Source organism: Meriones unguiculatus, chromosome 2, assembly GCF_030254825.1.
Source record: "Meriones unguiculatus strain TT.TT164.6M chromosome 2, Bangor_MerUng_6.1, whole genome shotgun sequence".
NCBI lineage: Eukaryota > Metazoa > Chordata > Mammalia > Rodentia > Muridae > Meriones > Meriones unguiculatus.
Window position 1 is genome coordinate 140,109,300 of NC_083350.1, and position 21,465 is coordinate 140,130,764.

At 39.9% G+C, this 21,465-nt stretch overlaps 1 protein-coding gene across 6 annotated transcripts in view; it reads right to left on the bottom strand.

The window, feature by feature from the left end:
- LOC110558588 (EGF-like and EMI domain-containing protein 1) overlaps nt 1–21,465 on the bottom strand; it is a 684,695-nt gene that overhangs the window by 613,917 nt on the left and 49,313 nt on the right. For all 6 annotated transcript variants that reach the window (XR_009590052.1, XM_060378189.1, XM_060378188.1 and 3 more), the window contains exons 2-4: nt 7,627–7,761; nt 3,405–3,514; nt 1,757–1,861 (exon numbers count right to left, since the gene is read on the bottom strand). Coding sequence is in view for 5 of the 6 variants with exons in the window: in XM_060378189.1 (XP_060234172.1) it covers nt 1,757–1,861; nt 3,405–3,514; nt 7,627–7,761 (350 nt within the window). In the remaining variant the exon portion in view is untranslated. The remainder of the gene's footprint in view (nt 1–1,756; nt 1,862–3,404; nt 3,515–7,626; nt 7,762–21,465) is intronic.

Genomic DNA, 21,465 nt, shown 5'->3' on the forward strand with positions numbered 1-21,465 from the left:
AATACAGTCCTATGTAGGAGAAGTTTAAACTTCTGCTCTTTGGTAACAAACCCTTAGGGTTTGTCAATTCCTTTTTAAATTCAACAAGTCACGTAGCAGCAGGAGAAACAGTGTCAGAATCTAAGGTGCACACGCCTGGACAGCAGCACTGGCGAGCACAGCAGGGACTCCTGACAGGTATTTCATATGTTGCTGTGATCCCATGCCTCTGGAGACTTCATGGTGTACAGACACGCTTGCGCAAAAGACAATTTTTTTTCCTGTGTTTAAAATTATCCAGTATGTTCACCAAGCCAAAACTACAAAAAAGGAAAAGTCTGGCTACTTGAATTCAGAGAGCACATTAATTACTTTGGTGTATGTCAGCTGTTAAGAAGTGGGAATAATCAAAATATTCAAGCACTGGTGTAAAGATAAAGATAAATTAATCCAGGTATAATTGGGCCTTTATCATTACCATATGTCTCTTTTATTACCTTTGTCCTCTGGGACATGATATCCTGCAAGATTTGCTCTGCAAAACAATGCATTTATAAATTAATACTTAATTATGGTTTTTAAAAAACCTCTTAGTGAACCAATAACATCTGTAATTACCCACCACAATTATTGTCCAAACTAAGAAAGCTTTAGTACTAATTTAGTTGAAAACATTTATTTAAAGTCAAGTAATTTGTTATCAGAAATTCACATGTAATTTTTTTTGTTATTTCTAAAAAATTAGAGAAATAGTAATGATACAGCCTGGTGCTCAACATTTTATATATATTTGTTGTGGTGAACAAATATATGCATAAAAATTAAGGAATATTTTTGGGAGGGTTGCTTGTTTCGTTGGTTGGTTTGGTTTTTTGGGACAGGGTTTCTCTGTGCAGCCTTGGCTGCCCTTGACTTGCTTTATAAACCAGGCTGGCCTCAAACTCACAGAGATCTGCCTACTTCTGCCTCCCTAAGTGCTGGGATCACAGGCAGGCACCACCACATCTGGTTTCATTCATATATTTTTAAAACATCAGCTCAGAAAATAGTTTGGAGCTTAAGTTACAAGAACGTCTCTGGACTGTCCCACAGAAGATGGGAGCACTGTTCGTAATCCCAAGTGCAGACGAGCCGAAAAACACATGAAAGAGTACTCTGACCTCAGAAAACGAGCAGTTTCACTTTTAAAACTCCAAGCAGTAGACACTAGAAGGCACATGCATCAACTGCTTTACATGAGGCCACATTCTTCAGCAAAGGATAAATCATTGGTCGCTCTGAAAACTCCCCACACAAGTAACATCTTATATGGACATGTCCGAAATAACAGTTAAGCTTCTAATCTTGAAACGCAGGTTTACAAGTGTCAAAGCTTTGGGAATCATCCAAGACTTCCAGCTTTTGTCATTTTTTTAAAAAGATAACAGGTATATGATTAGTCAGCATCACGCTGATTGTATTTTGCACATTTATGGGGCCCAGAGATCTCACAGAATACCATACCATCACAGCAATTTCAATCTGTCTTCCATGAGAGATCCGACGTCTGACACTTTTTACATCTTTTTTCATCTTGTACTTGCAATGACCTTTGAACTCTTACAGTGAAGTCTTACAAGTAAACCAAAAGGCATATTTTATGATGCTTATTACACAGTAGTTGTAGATTTCAGTTTACAGACTCGTGTTTAGTGGTCACCAATTCCCAGAAGAGTAACCCTCCAGGATACAACTGACAGTGCCAAATTGCGACAGAATGATCCTGTCGGTGACTTACCATATTGACAGTGGGGTCCCTGAAATCCTCGTGAACAAAGGCACAGCTGAGTGTCCCCCTCTGAGCACTCCCTTCCACTGAAATGAGTTCCCAAAGAAGAGACAGCTGAAAGAAGTATTCAAAAGAAGGATAAGAAGGAAATCATCATTATAAGTAGGCATCATGCAGTTAATATGCCATGATCTAGAAATTTCCACTGGTCCCACCCCAGGAAATTATATATAAAATTCTTACAGGAAATTGCCACCACAAGACAATGGCTGACTGAAGCCCTGAAGATTTGTATGTAAGAACATTCCTGAAATTTTTGCCAAAATGCAGATTCTGAGAACCCTTTTGGACCTACTTAACATGAACCTACCCTTTAACAAGACAACAGATTTGTATTCACATTGTGAATGAAAAAGTATTGGCATAAAGAAACTGTACAGATAAGGTGACTGTGATCAAAATGATCTCAAAAGCAACAACAAAAATCAAACAAAAATGCTACTATTTAGCCGGAGGCAAAGAACTTGGATAGTTGTTAAGCAATAAATACAAAGATTATGTCTCGGAGCTGTCAGTTTCTTAGACTTCATAACATAGTTATGATGGAATTGAATTGTGGTCATATCTTTTCACTGATCTTAAGCCAACCAGTCATAGTGGCCTGAGTGTAAACACACCATTGCCACAGCACTCAACACTATGCCTGCATACAACAAAACTTCTCAAATATATTTCAAGAGCAGAAAGCTCATAGGGAAAGGAAACAGGGTGCTGGCAAACTCCCTAAGGCACACAGAGGCAGGAGAGAACTGTACCGAGGTGCTCTATTGATTAGACTTGCGGAAGTCATCTAAGGGGCTTGACAATCATCATGAGCACATAATGCAGGTAAAGGGGTCACTACTTAATATGAACCATTTCTCACAGCCTGGCGAGCTGTAGAACACCCTGAGTTCAGCTGCCCGAGTGCTGTCAAACACAACGTCCTGAAGGTTCTGAAGTATCGTCACCAGACACCTGTAAACGGTGCAAGCCTCATCCTGAAAAGTAAACTGCCTCCAGAGTTCCTCAATTAACCACAACAAGCCCAAGTTGAGAAATTCATTTAGGTTTAGTACAGTGATTTCTCTCTGGACTTTTGAACTAACTATGGGTTACAAATTTGATGATATGTGAAAGGGGCAAACAGAGAAGCAGGTTGGACACCAAGCAAAGCTTCTCTGGCTTTAAAGCAACTGTCCTTTAAATAGATAGAATATGCAGCAGCAGCTTTTATGGGTCCTGAGCTGCAACCCGTCATTAAAATGCTTAACAGAAAGGCTTTTTGTGTGCATTTTCGCACATCTCACGTGTGGGTTGTGACCCTCCCAGGGATTGCCTAGAATCACTGGAAAACACGCACTTAGATTATGATTCCTAACAGTAGCAAAATTATAGTTATGAAGTATCATCAAGAATAATTTCACGGTTGGAGGTCACCAGTGTCAGGAACTGCCCCGAAGGGTTACAGCGTTAGGAAGGCTGAGAACCACTGTTCTAAAGCAACGCTCTGAATCTGGGGTGCTTCTCAAGTTGCTGAAATGTGGTAGCCATTGCGTGGTTGAAGAGAAAGCATACCCTCTAGTAACAGAACTTGGCAGGAAGAATTACAACTTACAGAAAAAGCAGCCTGGCTCATCATCCCATCGGCTCCAGCCAGGGCAGCACCGGAAGACCACCTGGTGCTCTGTGGCGTACACATGTCTGTAGGCGGTATAGTAGCGAGTCCTACGGAGCACAGGAAACCATTCAGGGAAATGTATCATTTCTCTCGAGGCAGTGTTATCATTTTATAAAAATGCCTTCCTCCACTTCAAATCCTACCACATATATTGAGAGGTAGATGAATGAGAAGGTGGATTACTATTGATATATACATATATATATACACATACATACACACATAAACACACAAAACACACATTATATATATATGTATTGTATATAATACATAACTACATCACGTGTGTAATCAACAAAGATTTAGAAAATTAAGAAGGGCCCTATGTACTTTTGTATAATCTATCCTGAATACCACTCAAGTTATAAAGAGCGTAATCCAAAGTTATAAGAAGTCTGAAATCCCCAAAGAGAATAAGATTCATGCATTTCAGGTTAACATCAAAGTTTCATTACATATTGGTCCCACTGTAACAAGCATTCTCAACTAGTTAAAGTACAAAACAGAGTGACTGTCCTTAGCCGGGGTAGGGAGAATGCAAGGAATCAGCCGATGAAAATGTATGTACCCCCAAAATGAACACAGTACATGATAGCTAAAAAGTATGTATGTGGGCTGGAGACATGGCTCAGAGCTCTTGTAGAGGATTCAAGTTTCCAGCACCTATTTCCAGCGGCTTACAATTGCCTGTGTCTCCAGCTCCAGGGGATCTGACACTCTTCTGGCCTCTGCAGACACTGTACTCACGCACACGAATACACGCACACACAATACACACACACTTGAAAATAAAGATAAAATATTTATTTAAAGTACAAGCATAATGTCAAAATTTCTCTTGGGGTGAAGCAATAACAGTAAAAGATGAATTCAAAGGCCTCTTAGTGAGAACAAAACAGAACATTTACCACAGTGTTGAGCTGTCTGCTGATGGCGGTACCAAACAGCTCAAAGCATGTTGATTTCATTTCTATCAAACCGAAGTCCTTTGTGTGCTTTATCCCCAAAGTTCTAGCTCCTTCTTTCCACTCATGCATGTTCCCTTGTCACATGTCCTAGTGCAGATCCTTCATTATTTAAGACCAATTTCTATTTCTGCTTCCTCTAAAATCTCTCGCCTCTATGTCAACTCTCTTTATTGCTACAAACAAAGTTTATTGGCTTCAGCACTGCTTACGGCATTCAATTATTCAACATCTTGAAATATTGCCTAGTATTTTTTTGTGTATATCTTTCCAATTAGGATATGACTAGATGTATATACAAGCTTAAAAGATTATGTTTGGCAAGATTCCAATCATTTTCCTTATGTTGCTACCTTTCCAAATCGGTGCCACAAACAGAATTGTTAAACTAGCTAACTCCCAAGGATAAACATATGAGGCCCCTGTCACATATTCGTGTTTGTTTTTCCCATTCTAAGCGTCTATGAAGATGAGAATCCTTTTTTGTTTGTTTGTTTAGATCAATATTTACAATGATTAAACCACATTGGAGTAATGCAGAAATTTAAATGAAAAACCATTTTCAAAAACAATTTCTAGGGCTAGAGAAATGACTTAGTTGGTAAAGAGCTTCCCCTAGAAGCCAGTGACCTAGGTTCAATCCGTAGAATATACATGGAATTTGGACTCAGTAGTATAGGTGTCTGTAACTCCAGTACTCCTAGGGAGCAGATAGGAGGCAGAACAGGAGAATGCCTAGAATATCACTGGCCTGCTAAGTCATCATATGCAGAAGTGAACTAGAGAGACTTTGCCTCAAACAACGTGAAAGGTGAAAACTAAAACTGAGGCTGTCCTCTGATTATCACATGTGAGCATGCCATGCGCCTGAGCACACACACAGACACAGGCACACACAGAACACACACACATTCCTCTAATCAATAAAAATCATATATACTATAAGTATGTATCCTATTTTTTGTGATAAGTTAATTGCTACTCGTTTGTATCAACACACACATTGAGTACTTTCAGGATATCAAGCTTCAGGAATCACGTGTAAAATATGTTCTCAGTATTCCTCATGCTAGCCATGCATGCCATTATTTTTCCAACTTTACACACTAAAGGTCAGAGAAATGTATGAATTTAAGTTAGGCCACAAAGCAAGTAGTAACTTGAGAAATTTTTCTGAGTTAACTGTCATGTAAATATTCCTAATTTATGTGGAGAAAGGGGAATCCTCCTCCATTGTGGGTGGGAATGTAAACTTGTACAACCACTTTGGAAATCAATCTGGCATTTTCTCAGAAAATTAGAAAAATTAGAATAGTGCTTCCTCAAGATCCAGCTATACTACCTCCAGGTATATATCCAAAAGATGCTCAAGTACACAACAAGGACATTTGCTCAACCATGTTCATAGCAGCTTTATTTGTGATAGCCAAAACCTGGAAACAACCCAGATGTCCCAAAACAGAGAAACGGATACAGAAATTGTGGTACATTTTCACAATGGAATACTACTCAGCAATTAAAAACAAAGAAATCATGAAATTTGCAGGCAAATGGTGGGAACTAGAAAAGATCATCCTGAGTCAGGTATCCCAGAAGCAGAAACACACACATGGTATATACCTACTTATAAGTGGATATTAGAAATATAATATAGGATAAACATACTAAAATCTGTCCACCTAAAGAAGCTAAGAAGAAGGAGGACCCTGGGTAAGATGATTGATCCTCATTCAGGAAGGCAAAACAGGACAGACATTGGAAGAGGGAGAAAACATGGAATAGGACAGGAGCCTACCACAGAAAGCCTCTGAAAGACTCTACCCAGCAAGGTATTAAAGCAGATGCTGAGACTCATACCTTAACTTTGGGCAGAATGCAGGGAATCTTACCAAAAAGGGGGGAGATGAAAGACCTGGAGGGGACAGGAGCTCTACAAGGAGAGCACAAAACCAAAAAATATTGGCCCAGGGGTCTTTTCTGAGACTGATACTCCAATCAATGACCATGCATGGAGATAACCTAGAACTCCTGCACAGATGTGGCCCATGGCAGCTCATTGCCCAAGTGGGTACTCTAGTAAGGGCAACAGGGGCTGTCTCTGATATGAACTCAGTGGTTGGCTCTTTGATCACCTCCCCCTTAGGGGAAAGCAGCCTTACCAGGCCACAGAGGAAGACAATGCACCCAGTTCTGCTGAGACCTGATAGGCTAGGGTCAGAGGGAAGGGGAGGAGGACCTCCCCTATCAGTGGACTGGGGGAGGGGCATGGAAGAAAAAGAGAGAGTTTGGGAGGGGTCAAGGAAGGGGCTACAGCTGGGATACAAAATGAATAAATTATAATTAATTAAAGTTAATTAATTAAAAATAAATATTCCTAATTTAAAACAACATCCCCCAAAGAGTATTCATCTAATGGACACACACACATATAGTATGCACACATATTTACAGTTATACATAATTCAGTCTTCTATTATAATTGTTACAAAGCTTGTACAATAAAAAGCTAGTTATTTGAGAACACCCTAACTTTTCACAGCTGATAATAGTATTAATGAAGTCATTAACCTGAAACCATTGTTAAGATTTATCATTCATTTACACAAATCCCAACCCATTAGCAACCATTTGTATCAAGAGGTTCTTAGATGATTTGTGAAACTATTTTAAAACTGAAAAAAAAAAAAAAAAAAAAAAAACTGAAGTCTACATGAAGCCTGGACTCTCCAAAAACATTGTGGAAACTTGCTTTTCTCTCTTCTCACAGCTGGCTGGGTTGATCCTAATTCAAAGGCCATAACAGAGTTAAAGAATCTGTGGGTTTCAAAGTGCTCCAGAGTAACAAGGGCAGGTCAGATGTTGGTTCGCTGCTGTAGAAACCCTGGACCACCTCGAGCCAAATTTAGCAAACCAGCACAATATCCCTTGTTTCTGTTGGTTTTCTGATCTTTAGCTTTCAACGATACATCATATCCTGAGGTAAAATTAGTGTCATGTAACCAAAAATAGTTCACACATAATCGAGGTCCAACATAAGCTAAGCAGCTAGCCTCCTGCTGAAGGAAACTGTGTAATGGTGAATGTTCTCGGTAAGTGCTCCCATTTCCTGCAGCTCCGAGGATAAAGTATTTAGGAACAGATGACACTTCTGGTTTGCGGTTTTAACAATTCCAGGAGTTAGGACATCATCTTACCTTCTTTCATAACCCACACACCACTGTGGGCCTGAGCAGCCTTGCTTCCAGAACTTGACAGTGTCTACGAAAGCTTGAGTGCATGGGCGTGACAGGCCTACCACCATCAGCTGCTCCTCTCTGCAAACATTTGGCCTTCACAGAAAGAGAAATGAGCGGTTACACAGGAAGAAGCAAGCAGGTTTTCTGCACGAAGTATGGGGTACTTCTCTATACATTTCTCACAAAAATGTTTGTAATGGCTTAGAGAAATTCATATAGAAAGCGAAGGGCAAAAATGTAGGCAATGGTTTAGAAAAGCCCAGGCTTCATAACAATCTTCAATTATCATGTGTCAATTAAGGTGAAACTGTTTGAGGCCAGGAAAAAGGAAAACTTTTCAGAGCAGGTGCCCACGGCTGGAACCTATGGCAGGAACTCAAACACTGGCTTGCTTCCTGCTTTTATTCAGTCTGTTCTTGTACAACCCAGAACCATTGGCCTACAGTGAGCTCCACTCGCCTCCATCAATTAGCAATCAACGTGATGGAGGCAATTCCTCAACTTGAGGTTCCACTTTCCCGGGTGTATCAAGTTGACAATGAAGAATAGCATCACACTGTCCCATTATAGGAACACTGCCTTAAAGAAAGTTAGTCCAGACTCAAAGGACTTTAGAACTAGGTAACACTGATAACCTACATAAAGAGCCAATATTATTTGGAAGCTCCTGTGAGTTTAAAAATGCTTTTTGTATTGATCTATTTTTTAGCTCAAAGTCGTCTTCATTTGGAATAATACTAATTATAGTAGCAAGGTGGGCAAACCGCTCACGCTTTTCATGCCTTCAAGGTCACTTACAAGTCATTCACTGACGCAAACTGGGAATGTGAAAGATTACTCCAGCTCTGATGTTCCTGATTCCGGAAGGCTCTCCTTCTGACTTGGTCTACCTTACTCCCCAGTCTCAGAGCATTTTACAACTGGCTTATTTGACCCTACTCACAGTCAGCAAAATTAAACATGAGCTTTATTTGAGTTGCTATCATCAGCTCCTAAAAATCCCTGTGAACTTGCCTGGGGACACAAAATTAATAATGATAAATAAATGTCTAAAAGTATGCCCCCCACATAACTCAATGACACCACCCTCCCTGACCAGTTTCCTTTTGTTAGCACCATCTGATTTCACTTACAGCCCATTTTTCACACCCACATACATGTCTAAAAGGCTGCTTGTGTTGATAATTGCCAACCTCTGAACTTCATTTCTGAGTTTACATAGTGCATTTTAGTATTTAAAATAGATACCGCAACAACGAACCAAGTGTAAAAATTGCACATGAGATAGGCATTCATAAAATCATCAAGAATTGGGCATCAGGCCTAAAGAAAATCTCAGCTTTTAAGAATCTGCTAATATAAAAGATACAAGTATATATGTACGTATATATGTGTAAATATATATAAGTATATAATATATGCACTATATTATATGTAATATGTAACCATCTGTAGAGAGATACAAATATACTCGTATTTATAATGAATACAAATACATCTTTATTTTATGAGCCAAGAAGACCAAATAAAACGAGCACAAAGGTCTTTTATTTTGTTATCAGCAGTGTATACGTTACACAGAAGCCCACATCAAATTCCAGTGTACATCTTCTATCTATCCACCAATCCACTCATTCAAAAATTACTTACTATGTACCTATGCACATAACTGATTGTTCCAGAAGCATTCCACGAAATAAGACATTGGGTATATGTCATCTGTCATAAAGTACTGCCCTCAAAAATAACTAGGGAGACTTATTAATTCCTCACAGAGATTGGTTAAGGCAAATCCCCTCTGTAAGGGTTCAGACTGAAGCACAAGTAAGGCAGAAACAGCTTCGAGAAATCACATCAGCTGTCCTGTTAAACTTAAGCTGGTAAAAGAAAAGTTTTCCTTCCATCATGTACAGGAGTCAGGCAGTATTAATTCGTAACTAAACCACATGCTTTCCAGGGTCATCTGAATGCCATCTATAATACAAATCACCTACGTCGAACCAAAGCAAACAAAGCACTCTAAGGTACCTTCTTCATCCCTGGCAGAATGCTGGCATCCTTTGCTACGTCTTCCTTCCTCTCCCAACACAAAAGCCAGGGTCGTTAAGAAAAGAAAATGTGGGAGGAGGAGATGTTTCCGGTACAGATAACAACCAACTTTTCTGTTGCCCTTTCTGGTCCTTGATGCTAGCAGAGCTATGGTTCTGGTTTATAATGGCAGAAAAGAAGAGCTAGGTTTTGGGGCTGGCGGGTAAGGCCAAGTGGAGATGTATTATGTTCACATGTGCGCATGAGTTTTAAATGGAGCAAGAACAAGCTGGCAAAATGACTTTAAAATGAGCAAGTGGATGTGTAAGGATAAGAACATGGGCAGAAACTTGACATGACTGATTGATTAGATAAATAAGTAAATAGCCCCACATTGTTCACCAGCACACTGAGACTTTTTGCACGTCAACGTGGCTGCCTGATGTCTATAGTTCCCTGTATGTGCCATGCTTGCTGCCCAATCTAGAACCAAATGTCATTCTCTTGGAACTCACCATCTTAGAAGGCTCTTGAAGAAGGAAAGAGACAGAAAGAACAGTTTGCTTCATGCTGTAAGTTTGCTTTGAGGCATCATTTTCTCCTCACATCACTCTGGGTGGGCTCAGCTCCACCTCTGCCTAGATCCACATTCACACCCAAGGGAGTCCTCATGAGCCCCAGCACCCCCTCATTTTGCCCTTCCACCTCTGCTCTGATCTACCGAAGAGACCTAACTTTGTTTCCAAGTGTTCTTGTGTTACTATCATTATTATTTATCATCATTGTTATTATTATACTTTAAAGTATTTTATCTAGCCTTGACGGGTAGCTTATGAAGTAGAACCTATAAGTACATTCTTAAAATAACTTCTTACTTTGACAAAAAGTTATAATCTATCTTCTAAATTCTTAAATATAATCTTTTTATTCCAGTCAGAAATATTAGTATTTCTGACTTAGTTCTATGGAGATATAGGGAGAGTGTTCAATTGGTTGTACTCAAATAAATGACTGTACTGTTTTGTCTTTAAGAGGATCTAGTGACAATGGTGGCTGTAGTTCCAAGATCCCTTTTCTGTCTGAAGAGAGTCATAGTGTGAGGGGCATCAACGGGCACAGGCACCCAGCGAGGCATGCGAGTAACTAGGGCATACCTAAATTTACTAGCATTCCAGCATTGGGCAAAAAAGCAAGTATCATTACCACAATTACTTGGCTCTATCTGGCTAATAATGAATAAAAATGGGGGATATAAACAAACAGGTGTGGGCTTATAGGAAATATTATGAGAAGCCTTAACCCCCTCGTTGGAACATCCTGCATCAGTTCTAGAACTAGCAGTGGTAGTGTCCGATGTCTGAGTAGGTTCAGGAGACCATTGCCCCCAGGGGCGAGACGTGCTCCATGCCAATTGACTAACTCCATGTTTTCCTCCACTTTTGAAAGTCATTTAAGGTTCTTAAATTATTTTTTCCCTTTTCTTTTTTAAATTTTTCATCAATTACACTTTATTCATTCTGCATCCCCCCATAAGCCCCTCCCTCCTCCCCTCCCAATCCCACCCTCCTTCCTCCCTCTGCTTGCATGCCACTCCCCAAGTCCACTGATAGGGGAGGTTCTCCTCTCCTTTCTGATCTTAGTCTATCAGGTCACATCAAAAGTGGCTGCATTGTCCTCTACTATGGCCTGGTAAGGCTGATCCCCCCCAGGGGGAGGTGATCAAAGAGCAGGCCAATCAGATTATGTCAGAGGCAGTCCCTCTTCCCATTACTATGTAACCCAATTGGACTATGAACTGCCATGGCTACATCTGTGCTGGGGTTCTAGGTTGTCTCCATGAATAGTCCTTAGTTGGAGTATGAGTCTCTGAGAAGTTCCCTGTGTTCAAATTTTCTTGTTCTGTTGCTCTCCTTGTGGAGACCCTGTCCTCTCCAGCTCTTACTATTTCCCAGTTCTTACCTAAAATTCCATCAACGGGGCATTAGCCATGAGTCATACTGGGCAGACTGCTCAGACCCTGAATAATCATTTAGCCAATGTAGCTCATGCCTTAGTTGTACAAAAAGGAATTAATGCTCAACTAAAAGGAAGCTTGATGGTGTTCAATCAGAGGATTGACCTCGTGCAGGAGCAAATTGATACCCTATGGCTAATCGCTCAACTTGGCTGTCAATGAAAATATGCTGGACTTTGAGTCACTAGCATATAACATGAGAATTTTTCCTGTGCTGCAAATCTGTCTAAACAATTGTCGAGCTATATTTTAGGTAATTGGACTGGAGAATTCGATACTACGATGGAGCAGCTGAGAGTGGCCATTGTCACAGTAAATTCTACCAGAGTGGACGCAGGACTAGCCACAGGATTATCATCATGGATTGCTGCTGCCTTGAATCATCTGAAGGAATGGGCGGGCATGGGAGCGTTAGCAGGCCTTCTGGTGTTGGTCTCCTTGGTTTGCCTGTGGTATATATGCAAGATTAGAATCTCACAACAGCGTAATGCAGCCATGACCATTCAGGCCTTTACAGCCATTGAAGCAGGACATTCTCCCCAAGCATGGTTGGCTACCATAAAAATGTTACACTCAGGATGCGAGGCTAAGCACTGCACTCAGGGTCAGCCGCTTTCGACCCAGAGAAGAGCATGTCTGATTGCATGCGGGTTGATGCCCCAGGTCCCACCTCTGAGAAAAAAGTATTGGACGGGTCTGATGCTCTTTGGGTGGATGACACCTAAATGAACATCAGTACAAAGTCCCAATTTATTTCTAATATCAGAGATCAGACCTCTACTCTTGCCTGATGCGTCCAAAACAAAGAGGGGGAACTGTAGAGAGCTGCGGAATGCTGCGCCTGAAAGATGGAGCTGGTTTCCACCTTCCACCTTCCCGATGGTGAGTGCTCTCTGTCACGAACAATTCCACATTTGGCTAAAGCTGAGGATCTGGCTTGCTTCCATGTATGTGGACCTATCTGCATTGCCCACGTGGCATGCTGGGGTTGGCTACCCAGAGGCTATTTAAGCTGTGGGCTTGCTTTCCCCAGGGTCAGATGATTGTTCAAGGTTCCTGAATAAACTGCATTGAAAAAAAAACAACTATAAAAATAAAGAGGATCTAGTGATCAAGATGCACTTATCAGTTAATGCATGGAAAGGGTTCAGAACAATACTTGACAGATAATCCATGCTTAGCTATTTGGTTGGTATAAATTTTGATCACATTAATAAACTGAGGGTAAATTTCTCAAAGAAACAGCAATCTACAAAATTTAAGTTTTACATCACTAATTTGCCATACAGTGAAACAGATGAAAGCAGATAATGTGTCACTCTCTTCAAAAGAAGAACTTAAAATGACACTTCCTGATGAAAATACTAATTAAAATTAATAAAAGGCACCATGCTGCTGCTGCTGCTACTGCATCTGACCCTCCGTCCCCCTAGGCACACACAAGCCAGTGCTCTTTAATATTGTGACATAACTGGAGAGCAGGTACAGCCCTTTTTGCTCCTTACGCACATAGCAGAACGTTCAAGAACTGGTGGATGAAAGTGTAGTGATCTGAAGAGCAAGGGCACCTGAGAGTAACCCAATCGAGGCCTTGGAAAGCAACGCACCCTCACACTTCTCAAGTTTATTACTGTGCGCTCTTCCCTCTTTGTTGTCATGAGCTGGATCTCTCCACAGCTGCAAATTAATTTCCTCTGCTCCCTAAACGAATTACACATAACCGTTTCTAAAAATGACTTCAGCTATGAAAGTCATTTTCACTTAATAACTGACTATTAATCTCATATTTCTTGGTGTCACTTTAGTATGAAGTGCAAACGAAAATTATGCTAAACATTGCAAATTTATAGCAAACACCAGCCTTGATTTATATTATTATAGATGGTTTATTACCAGAAGCAATCTAAACAAAACTCCATCAGATAGATGTTACAATTTGTATTTATTTCTTCCAGCACTAAATAGTTCCTCAATTTCAGAACTACCATTAATTTCTTATAAATGCAAATCTCTATTTCTTATTTTAATCTACAATGATTTCTCTAGGTCTTCAGAAGATTAGTTTTTACATAGAATATTCAAATAAGTGAGAGTTGATGTTCCCTGGGCAATCTATTAGCAATGATGCATAAAGGACTTAAAAGGAATGGGTGGTCCCCATCGATCCAGGGTGTAAAGGGCTAACAATGCACTTCTCCTTCCTTTTAAATGATGATCTTACAATTCAAAATCAAATCATTTATATGAAAAAATTCAGTATCTGTGAATATCTTTAAATTGTTTTGACTACCTCTGTAATCATCTAATTTTATTATGCATTCTTTGGAGCTCTGGGAAGATCTAAGTCACTGCACTGATCATCATTTTAAAAATATTGTAAGCATTTATTTGCCTTATTTCTATGACCACCTCAAAGCCGAGAACATTATGAATCTTACCCTGACCACACAGTCCAGAGAACACTGACCACGCAGTCTAGGCCCAGCTCTTTCTAGTTGGTTCACCACAACTCAGCCTCCGCCTTCCCTGGTAATATCTGACTTAAAGACTTCACTAGTGAAATTTCTGCAGTGCACATTGTTTCTAAGCCCAGTTTCCTTAAAGAGAAGACAGAGCCACGTCATTTAGAGAAGCCCAGCTAACCATGTCTGTGTCACATCTGTCAGGGCCGTCTTCCGACTCCTCCCTGTACTACTCTCCTGACGTCTCCCCATCACCTTGGTCCATGTTGAGCAGTCCTTTACGAAGACTGATCTTTATGTGATCTGTTTGCTTTTCTTTTTCTCTAAAACATGACTCTTAGTGTTAGTGTATATTTAGCATCATGTCATAAGCAGTGATATCCACTAACTCAAACTTAATAGGAATCACATGCTTTGAAGACACTGTGATGAAGAATTCATGAATTCATGAATTCATTCTCCAAAGTTTCTCTGAGCTGGTATGATGTATCAGAAATTCCTGTAGAGCCCTGCAGTACAGTCAAATAAGAACTGTACTTGAAGTTAATAGAAGAGCACACAGTTCTAGAAGAGTTAAATGACATTTTCAAATTAGTATACAACTTGTACAAAATTGATAATACAAGGCATGTGTTTACTCTTAAGGAAGATTCCCCAGATTATAGAAACCTCCATCAAAGCTGAGATTTGCTCTCATTGAAAGAAATGTCTGCTTATCAAACACTATAAAATATTAAAGAAACAAAAGGAAAAAGATATTTATGAATGGAAAGATAACCCATATTTTTTTGATGAGGAAGAATCAACACTTGTCAGCTGTACATACTAAAATTTCTAATATCCACATAGAACCCAAAGAAAGCCAAAAAGTAAACAAAATTCAAAAGTAGGTCAAGCATTATTGAGAAAATCAAACAGAGCTAGAAGCATACATGAGTTCAAGACATACTACAGAACTACAGTGACCAAAGCAGGTCTACCCTAGTGAAAAACACACAGAAAAAATAACAGAACAGAATAAAGAGGTTGCATAAAATTAAAGTTTTCTATTGCCGAGCAATATTGCATTGTGTAGATGTTCCACAATTTCTGTATCCATTCCTCAACTGAGGGGCATCTGAGCTGTTTCCAGGTTCTGGCTATTACAAATAAAGATGCTACAAACATGGTTGAGCAAATGTCCTTATTGTGTACTTGAGCCTCTTTTGGATATATGCCTACGAGTGGTATAACTGGATCTTGAGGAAGCGCTATTCCTAATTGTCTGAGAAAGCACCAGATTGATTTCCAAAGTGGTTGTATAAGTTTACATTCCCACCAGCAATGGTGGAGGGTTCCCCTTTCTCCATAACTTCTCCAGCATGTGTTGTCAATTGAGTTTTTTATCTTAGCCATTCGGATGACTGTAAAGTGAAATCTCAGGGTCGTTTTGATTTGCATTTCCTTGATGACTAAGGACATTGAACATTTCTTTAAGTGTTTCTCTGCCATTCGATATTCCTGTATTGAGAATTCTCTGTTTAGCTTTGTACCCCATTTTTTTAATTGGATTACTTAATTTGTTGCTGTTTAACTTCTTGAGTTCTACTGAATATTAGCCCTCTGTCAGATATAGGGTTGGTGAAGATTCTTTCCCAATCTGTAAGTAGTCATTTTGTTCTAATGACAGTGTCCTTTGCTTTACAGAAGCTTTTCAGTTTCATGAGGTCCCATTTATTGATTGTTGCTCTTAGCATCTGTACGGTTGGTGTTCTGTTCAGGAAGTTGTCTCCTGTGCCAATGAATTCAAGGCTCTTCCCCAATTTTTCCTCTAACAGGTTTAGTGTGTCTGGTTTTATATTGAGGTCTTTGATACACTTGGACTTTAGTTTTGTATAGGGTGATAAGTATGGATCTTTTTCAATTTTTCTACATGGAAATCATTCAATTTGCAGGTAAATGGTGGGAACTGGAAAAGATCATCCTGAGTGAGGTATACCAGAAGCAGAAACACACACAGGGTATATACTTAACTCATAAGTGGATATTAGACATATAGTATAGGATAAACATACTAAAATCTGTACACCTAAGGAAGCTAATTAGGAAGGAGGACTCTGGCTAAGATGATCAGTCCCCATTCAGAAAGGCAAAGAGGATGGACATTGGAGGAGGGAGAAAACAGGGAACAGGACAGGAGCCTACCACAGAGGGCCTCTGAAAGGTTCTATCTTGCAGGGTATAGAAGCAGATGCTGAGACTCATAGCCAAACTTTGGACAGAGTGCAGGGAATCTTATGAAAGAAGTGGGAAATAGTAAGACCTGAAGAAGACAGGAACTCCATAAGGACAGCAACAGATCCAAATAATCTGGGCACAGGGGTCTTTTCTGAGACTGATAATCCAGCCAAGAACCATTCATGTTTTATGGCCTGGAACCCTTCAACAGAGGTAGCCTGTATCAGTTCAGTATCCAAGTAGGTTCCATAGTAATGGGGACAGGGACTGTCTCTGACAGAAACTGTTTGACCTTCTCTTTGATCACCTCCTTCTGAGGGGGGAGCAGCATTACCAAGCCACAGAAGAAGACAATGCAGCCACTCCTGATGAGACCTGATAGAATAGGATCAGAAGGAAGAGGAGGAGGACCTCCCTTATCAGTGGACTGGAGAGGGACATCGGTGGGGAAGAGAGAGGGTAGGATTGGGAGAGGAGGAGAGAGGGAGGTACAGGGGGGATACAAAGTGAATAGACTGTAATTAATAAAAATAAAAGTAATTAATAAAAAAATAAATAAAAATTCAAGTTTTCATTTATTTTCCACAGGGATACTAAGAACACACAACAGGGAAAAGGTAATCGCTCCACTAGACAATGTTAAAACAACTGGACATCTACAGAGCACAGTTCGGATTTTATCTCACAGCATGTATAGAAGTCAACACCAGACTGGTTTGCTATAACTTTAAACCACAGAACTGGGTCACTGAGATGATTCAGGGTTTAAAGTGCTCTCTGTCAAGCCTAACGATCTAAGTTTAATCCCTGGAAGCCACGTGCTATAAAAAGAGAATGAACAAATACAAGTTTTCCTATCTTTCCACATGTCCACTGTGACACACACATGCAAGCACATGTACACACATATGCAAGTGCATGCATATACAATGAATAAACAAATAAATAAAGTAAAAGAGCAATAAAAAAGATCGACTCATTTGGAATAAAGATAAGAAGCCAAGCACTGACCTGGGCAATGAATGTGTTGTGTGAAAAGAGGAGCACAGAGAACAGAAGCTAAAATGTACCAATGATAATACATCAACACAGAACCCTCTCCTCCGTATAAGCAGGAAAGTAACCAGGGATGGAGGAATGACTTAGGGACAAGGGAAAAGATTCTCAACACACACATTTGGTAAGCGTCAATAGGTAACCTAAGAAATGAAAACAGCCCCAAAATAACAGAGCAAATACACTAATTAAATGGTAACAATGAATCTGACTACATGTTTTCCCCCAAAAGACACGCAAGTGGCCAACAGGAATATGAAAAACATCAATATCACTATTCATTGGAGAAATACAAATTAAACCTCATCTCAATTTCCATTAGAATGGCTATTATCACGAAAATGAAAGATAACGGCGAAGTGTGGAGAAGATGTGGAAATACCAGAACATCTCTGCACTGCTGGTGGGCAAGTACAGTTACCATGGAAAACAACACGGGATTAAAAATAGAACTCTGATGTGACCCAGCCAACTCATGCCTCAGTATATGTCTAAAGGTGCTGAAGTGACATAATAAAGAGCCATCCGTACTGTGCTCACTGCAGCATAATTCACAATAGCCGGGAGTCATGTAAGGGCCAAGAGTGGGTATATGGGTAAATAAAGAGAATACAACACACACACACACACACACACAAATGCTCTTTAGCCTTGATAAGATAGGAAGCCCGCCATATGTCACAAAAAGAATGAACCTGATAGATACCGTGTTAATAAAAATTAACCAGGTTCAAAAGAGAAAAATTTTGTATGATATCACGTAAATGTACCTAAAAGTTGAACTCACAGAAGTAGAAAGTAGAATAACAATCACGAGGGCTTGGGAACGTACAGAAAATATTGATCCAAAGATACAAAATTCAGTTGAGTTGGAAGGATTCAGTTCAACATATTAAAAATGGATGCATCAAAATTACCGAGATAATCCATTATAAGGTTTCTCCCTTCCAAAAAAAGAACATGATAATTCCTATCTTCGTTCTCCTTAGTTCTTTCCAAACAACACATTATTTATAATAAACATGTGCATAGAAATATGTACGTGTGTGTGTCATACTTCAATTTCCCTTCACACAGCGAATCTACAGGAATCTCTAATACAAGCTTCACTGGAAAGAACTGAGCTAATTAATACCACTTCCGCTGTCTAAGCTGGGTCAGAGGCTCTTCCTCTCAGGAAGCCGATGCCTTCTATCCACTCTTTTTTTGTACAGATTAAGCAGGTTCATCCTTTCTTCAAAGATAACTGCCTTTGTTTATCAAAATTAAATTCATACCAGTAGTCAGATACCATGACAATGCAATGCTTATATAAAGAGACGTGTGTGGGAACATAAAGAAGGCTTGTAATTGTCCTTAATTACTATGTAAGGACACTTTTCTAAGGTTAAAGAGTTTAGGGCTGAGATGTGATGTATTCTAAAATACATACTTTATAATCAATTTTCCAACTGAAAACTATTTGAGGAAGTTATTGCTAAATCTGTTATGTCCTCCCTTAAATACAATTAAGCAATCTCCCCCAGGGTTCCAAAAAGTTCCAACTCTCTGATAGTTTTGTGGGGTTTTTTTGTTTTGGTTTTTTTTTTTGGGGGGGGCTGGTGGGGTGGTCCTCAAATTTACATTTTAAAATGGTAAGAGACATGCAATCTCCTGAATATGGGCTCTCAAAGCTTGTTGGACATGTAGATCTAGGGTTGAGCCTCAGGTTCACAGGATTAGAAATTCTAGAGTCTTGGGATGAGGACTTTACTACTCTCTAGGTGAGTCTAATGTGGGCTGCAGTTTGAAAACTACTCCCTGTAGATCTACTAAAGACTGGCTTATAGACATCTTCCCTGGTGGTCATAACTGGTCACACCATCTTAACCTTGTCCTCACAATGTGAAATTGACAGGCAGAGGATAGAAAACAAAGTAAAAGAACAAGAGACATAAAATGCAAAAGAGAGAAAAAAGAAAGAAAGAAACATTATAGAAAAGTGAGTGAACTCAGGAGAAATAGCTCGTTTCCATAAACATAAAAATTTTATTTTGTTCTAAGAAGGCCAAAAGGCAAATCCATTTTGTCAAAACTAGCAGACACACTATCAAACAATTTGCAAGCATAAAACATGTACTTATTGCAACTGACACAGCTCCCGAGACAGTGATGAGTCATAGCTCAAAGAGAAGAGCAATTCTCAAACAGTGGCAAGAACCGGAGCTTCTGAGCAGTTTAGCAAACACTTCACATCCTGTTCCCACCATGCACGGTAGGTGAAAAACCATTGCCCCGCAAGTTTCAACCCTGCCCAGCCTGGCTGGGTTTGTGAGCATTTGAAACATTAAAGCCTACCCTGAAGGAAACACCTCCTCCTACAAGGCCACACCCCCTAATCCTTCCTAAGCAGCCCACCAACTGAGGACCAAGTGTTCAAACATAAGCCTATAAGGAACATTCTCATTCAAACCCCACTCCTTAATGCAGGAGATGAATTATTGAAAAATCCTCTATGCCAGTGGTTCTCACCCTCTGGGTCACAACCCCTTGGGAAGTTGCATATCAGATACCCTGCATATCAGATGTGTACATTACAATTCATAACACTAGAAAAATTACACTTATAAAGTAGCAACAAAATAATCTGTGGTGGTTGGGGGTCATCACGGCGTGTGATAAAAGGCTGCAGCATTAGGACAGTTGAGAAACACTGTTCTATGTGGAGGCGCTTTTGTTCTTTCCTCCCTCCTTCTACTGGAGGTCCTATCAGGCTCTAGCCTCTTGCTCTTCTTAGGCACAAATATGCAAACTACAGCAAAGCCCCTTTTATTTCTGACTGCATCTGGTCAGCCGGTCGAGAACATCAGCAGGAGCCTACACTGATGATCACTGATGATCTGTTTCCTGACTTAGCACTAGTACCCCTGAGCATGTTAAATTAGTAACTTTTATACACAAGAGCGCACTTTTGTGTGTTTTTACTGACAAGAGCGCACAGTGGGCATCCTTGCTGTGGTCAGTGCTCATTTGCAACATGAGTATGCGCTGCCGCAATGCAAGGGATACAGAAATCATGCTTAACGCCCCTTACATGGAAAGTCCCTGATTTTATGCCCAGTATCTTAAAACGACATCTCAAAGAGACGGACTAGAGAAACAGAAAGGGAGAAATCCATTGTGCCAAACACACATGTACATTAAATGCATGCACATATGAATGTATTGGTTGGATGCATAATCGGGAAATGAATTTGTTATTCTTTTTTTTTTTTTAATGAGGGTCAAAGAATGAAGGGAGATGCTACTCAGAGGACAACCGCTGAATACATTTGATTCCTGATGCCTCTTCTTTTTCCTGTGGTTGCTAAAAACTGAAAGAAAAAAAAAGCCAAAAGTACTGGAAGTGTGGGTTCTTTTCCTTATGAAATGGTCTATATTTCTTGCCCATAGTGATTACCTCCTCTTTTGAATTCTGCTTCACTTACAGCCCAGCCTTTACCACAGTGTCCAATTCCGTACTATTCCCAGATTTCCTGTATCTTTATTATTTTCCCGTGTTTCAGTATTTAGTATTCAGTATTCAGTATATAAAACACAGTATTCCCGTGTTTCTCACCTCCAATACATGTTCTTCAAGGACAAAGATCACATCTTAGCATCTTCCATCATATCCAGCTATCCTGGGTTGAATCAGTCACTATGCAAATAGTTATCTCCTCCTTAAAGCTACACGCAACATTGTTTCCTCTGCTGCAGCATATGGGCTTGGTGTGTCTGCTTCTTGGAACAAGGGTTCCTGTCTATAATTCTGTTCTCACCTAAAGATTAAAACCTGTGAGTCCTTCCTCTCTGAAACTTCCCACAGGCCCCACAGTGCAACTTGTGTATATCACGGGTACTCAGTATAGAGAAATTAGTTTGAATTTACTGAAAATGGAATTCTGATGGTTCCTCAACCCTGTATAACTGGGATTTTGAAAGGGACAAGAGTGAGACAGATAAAGGAAATTCACCGCTCCCTAGGGTACTGGGCAGTTG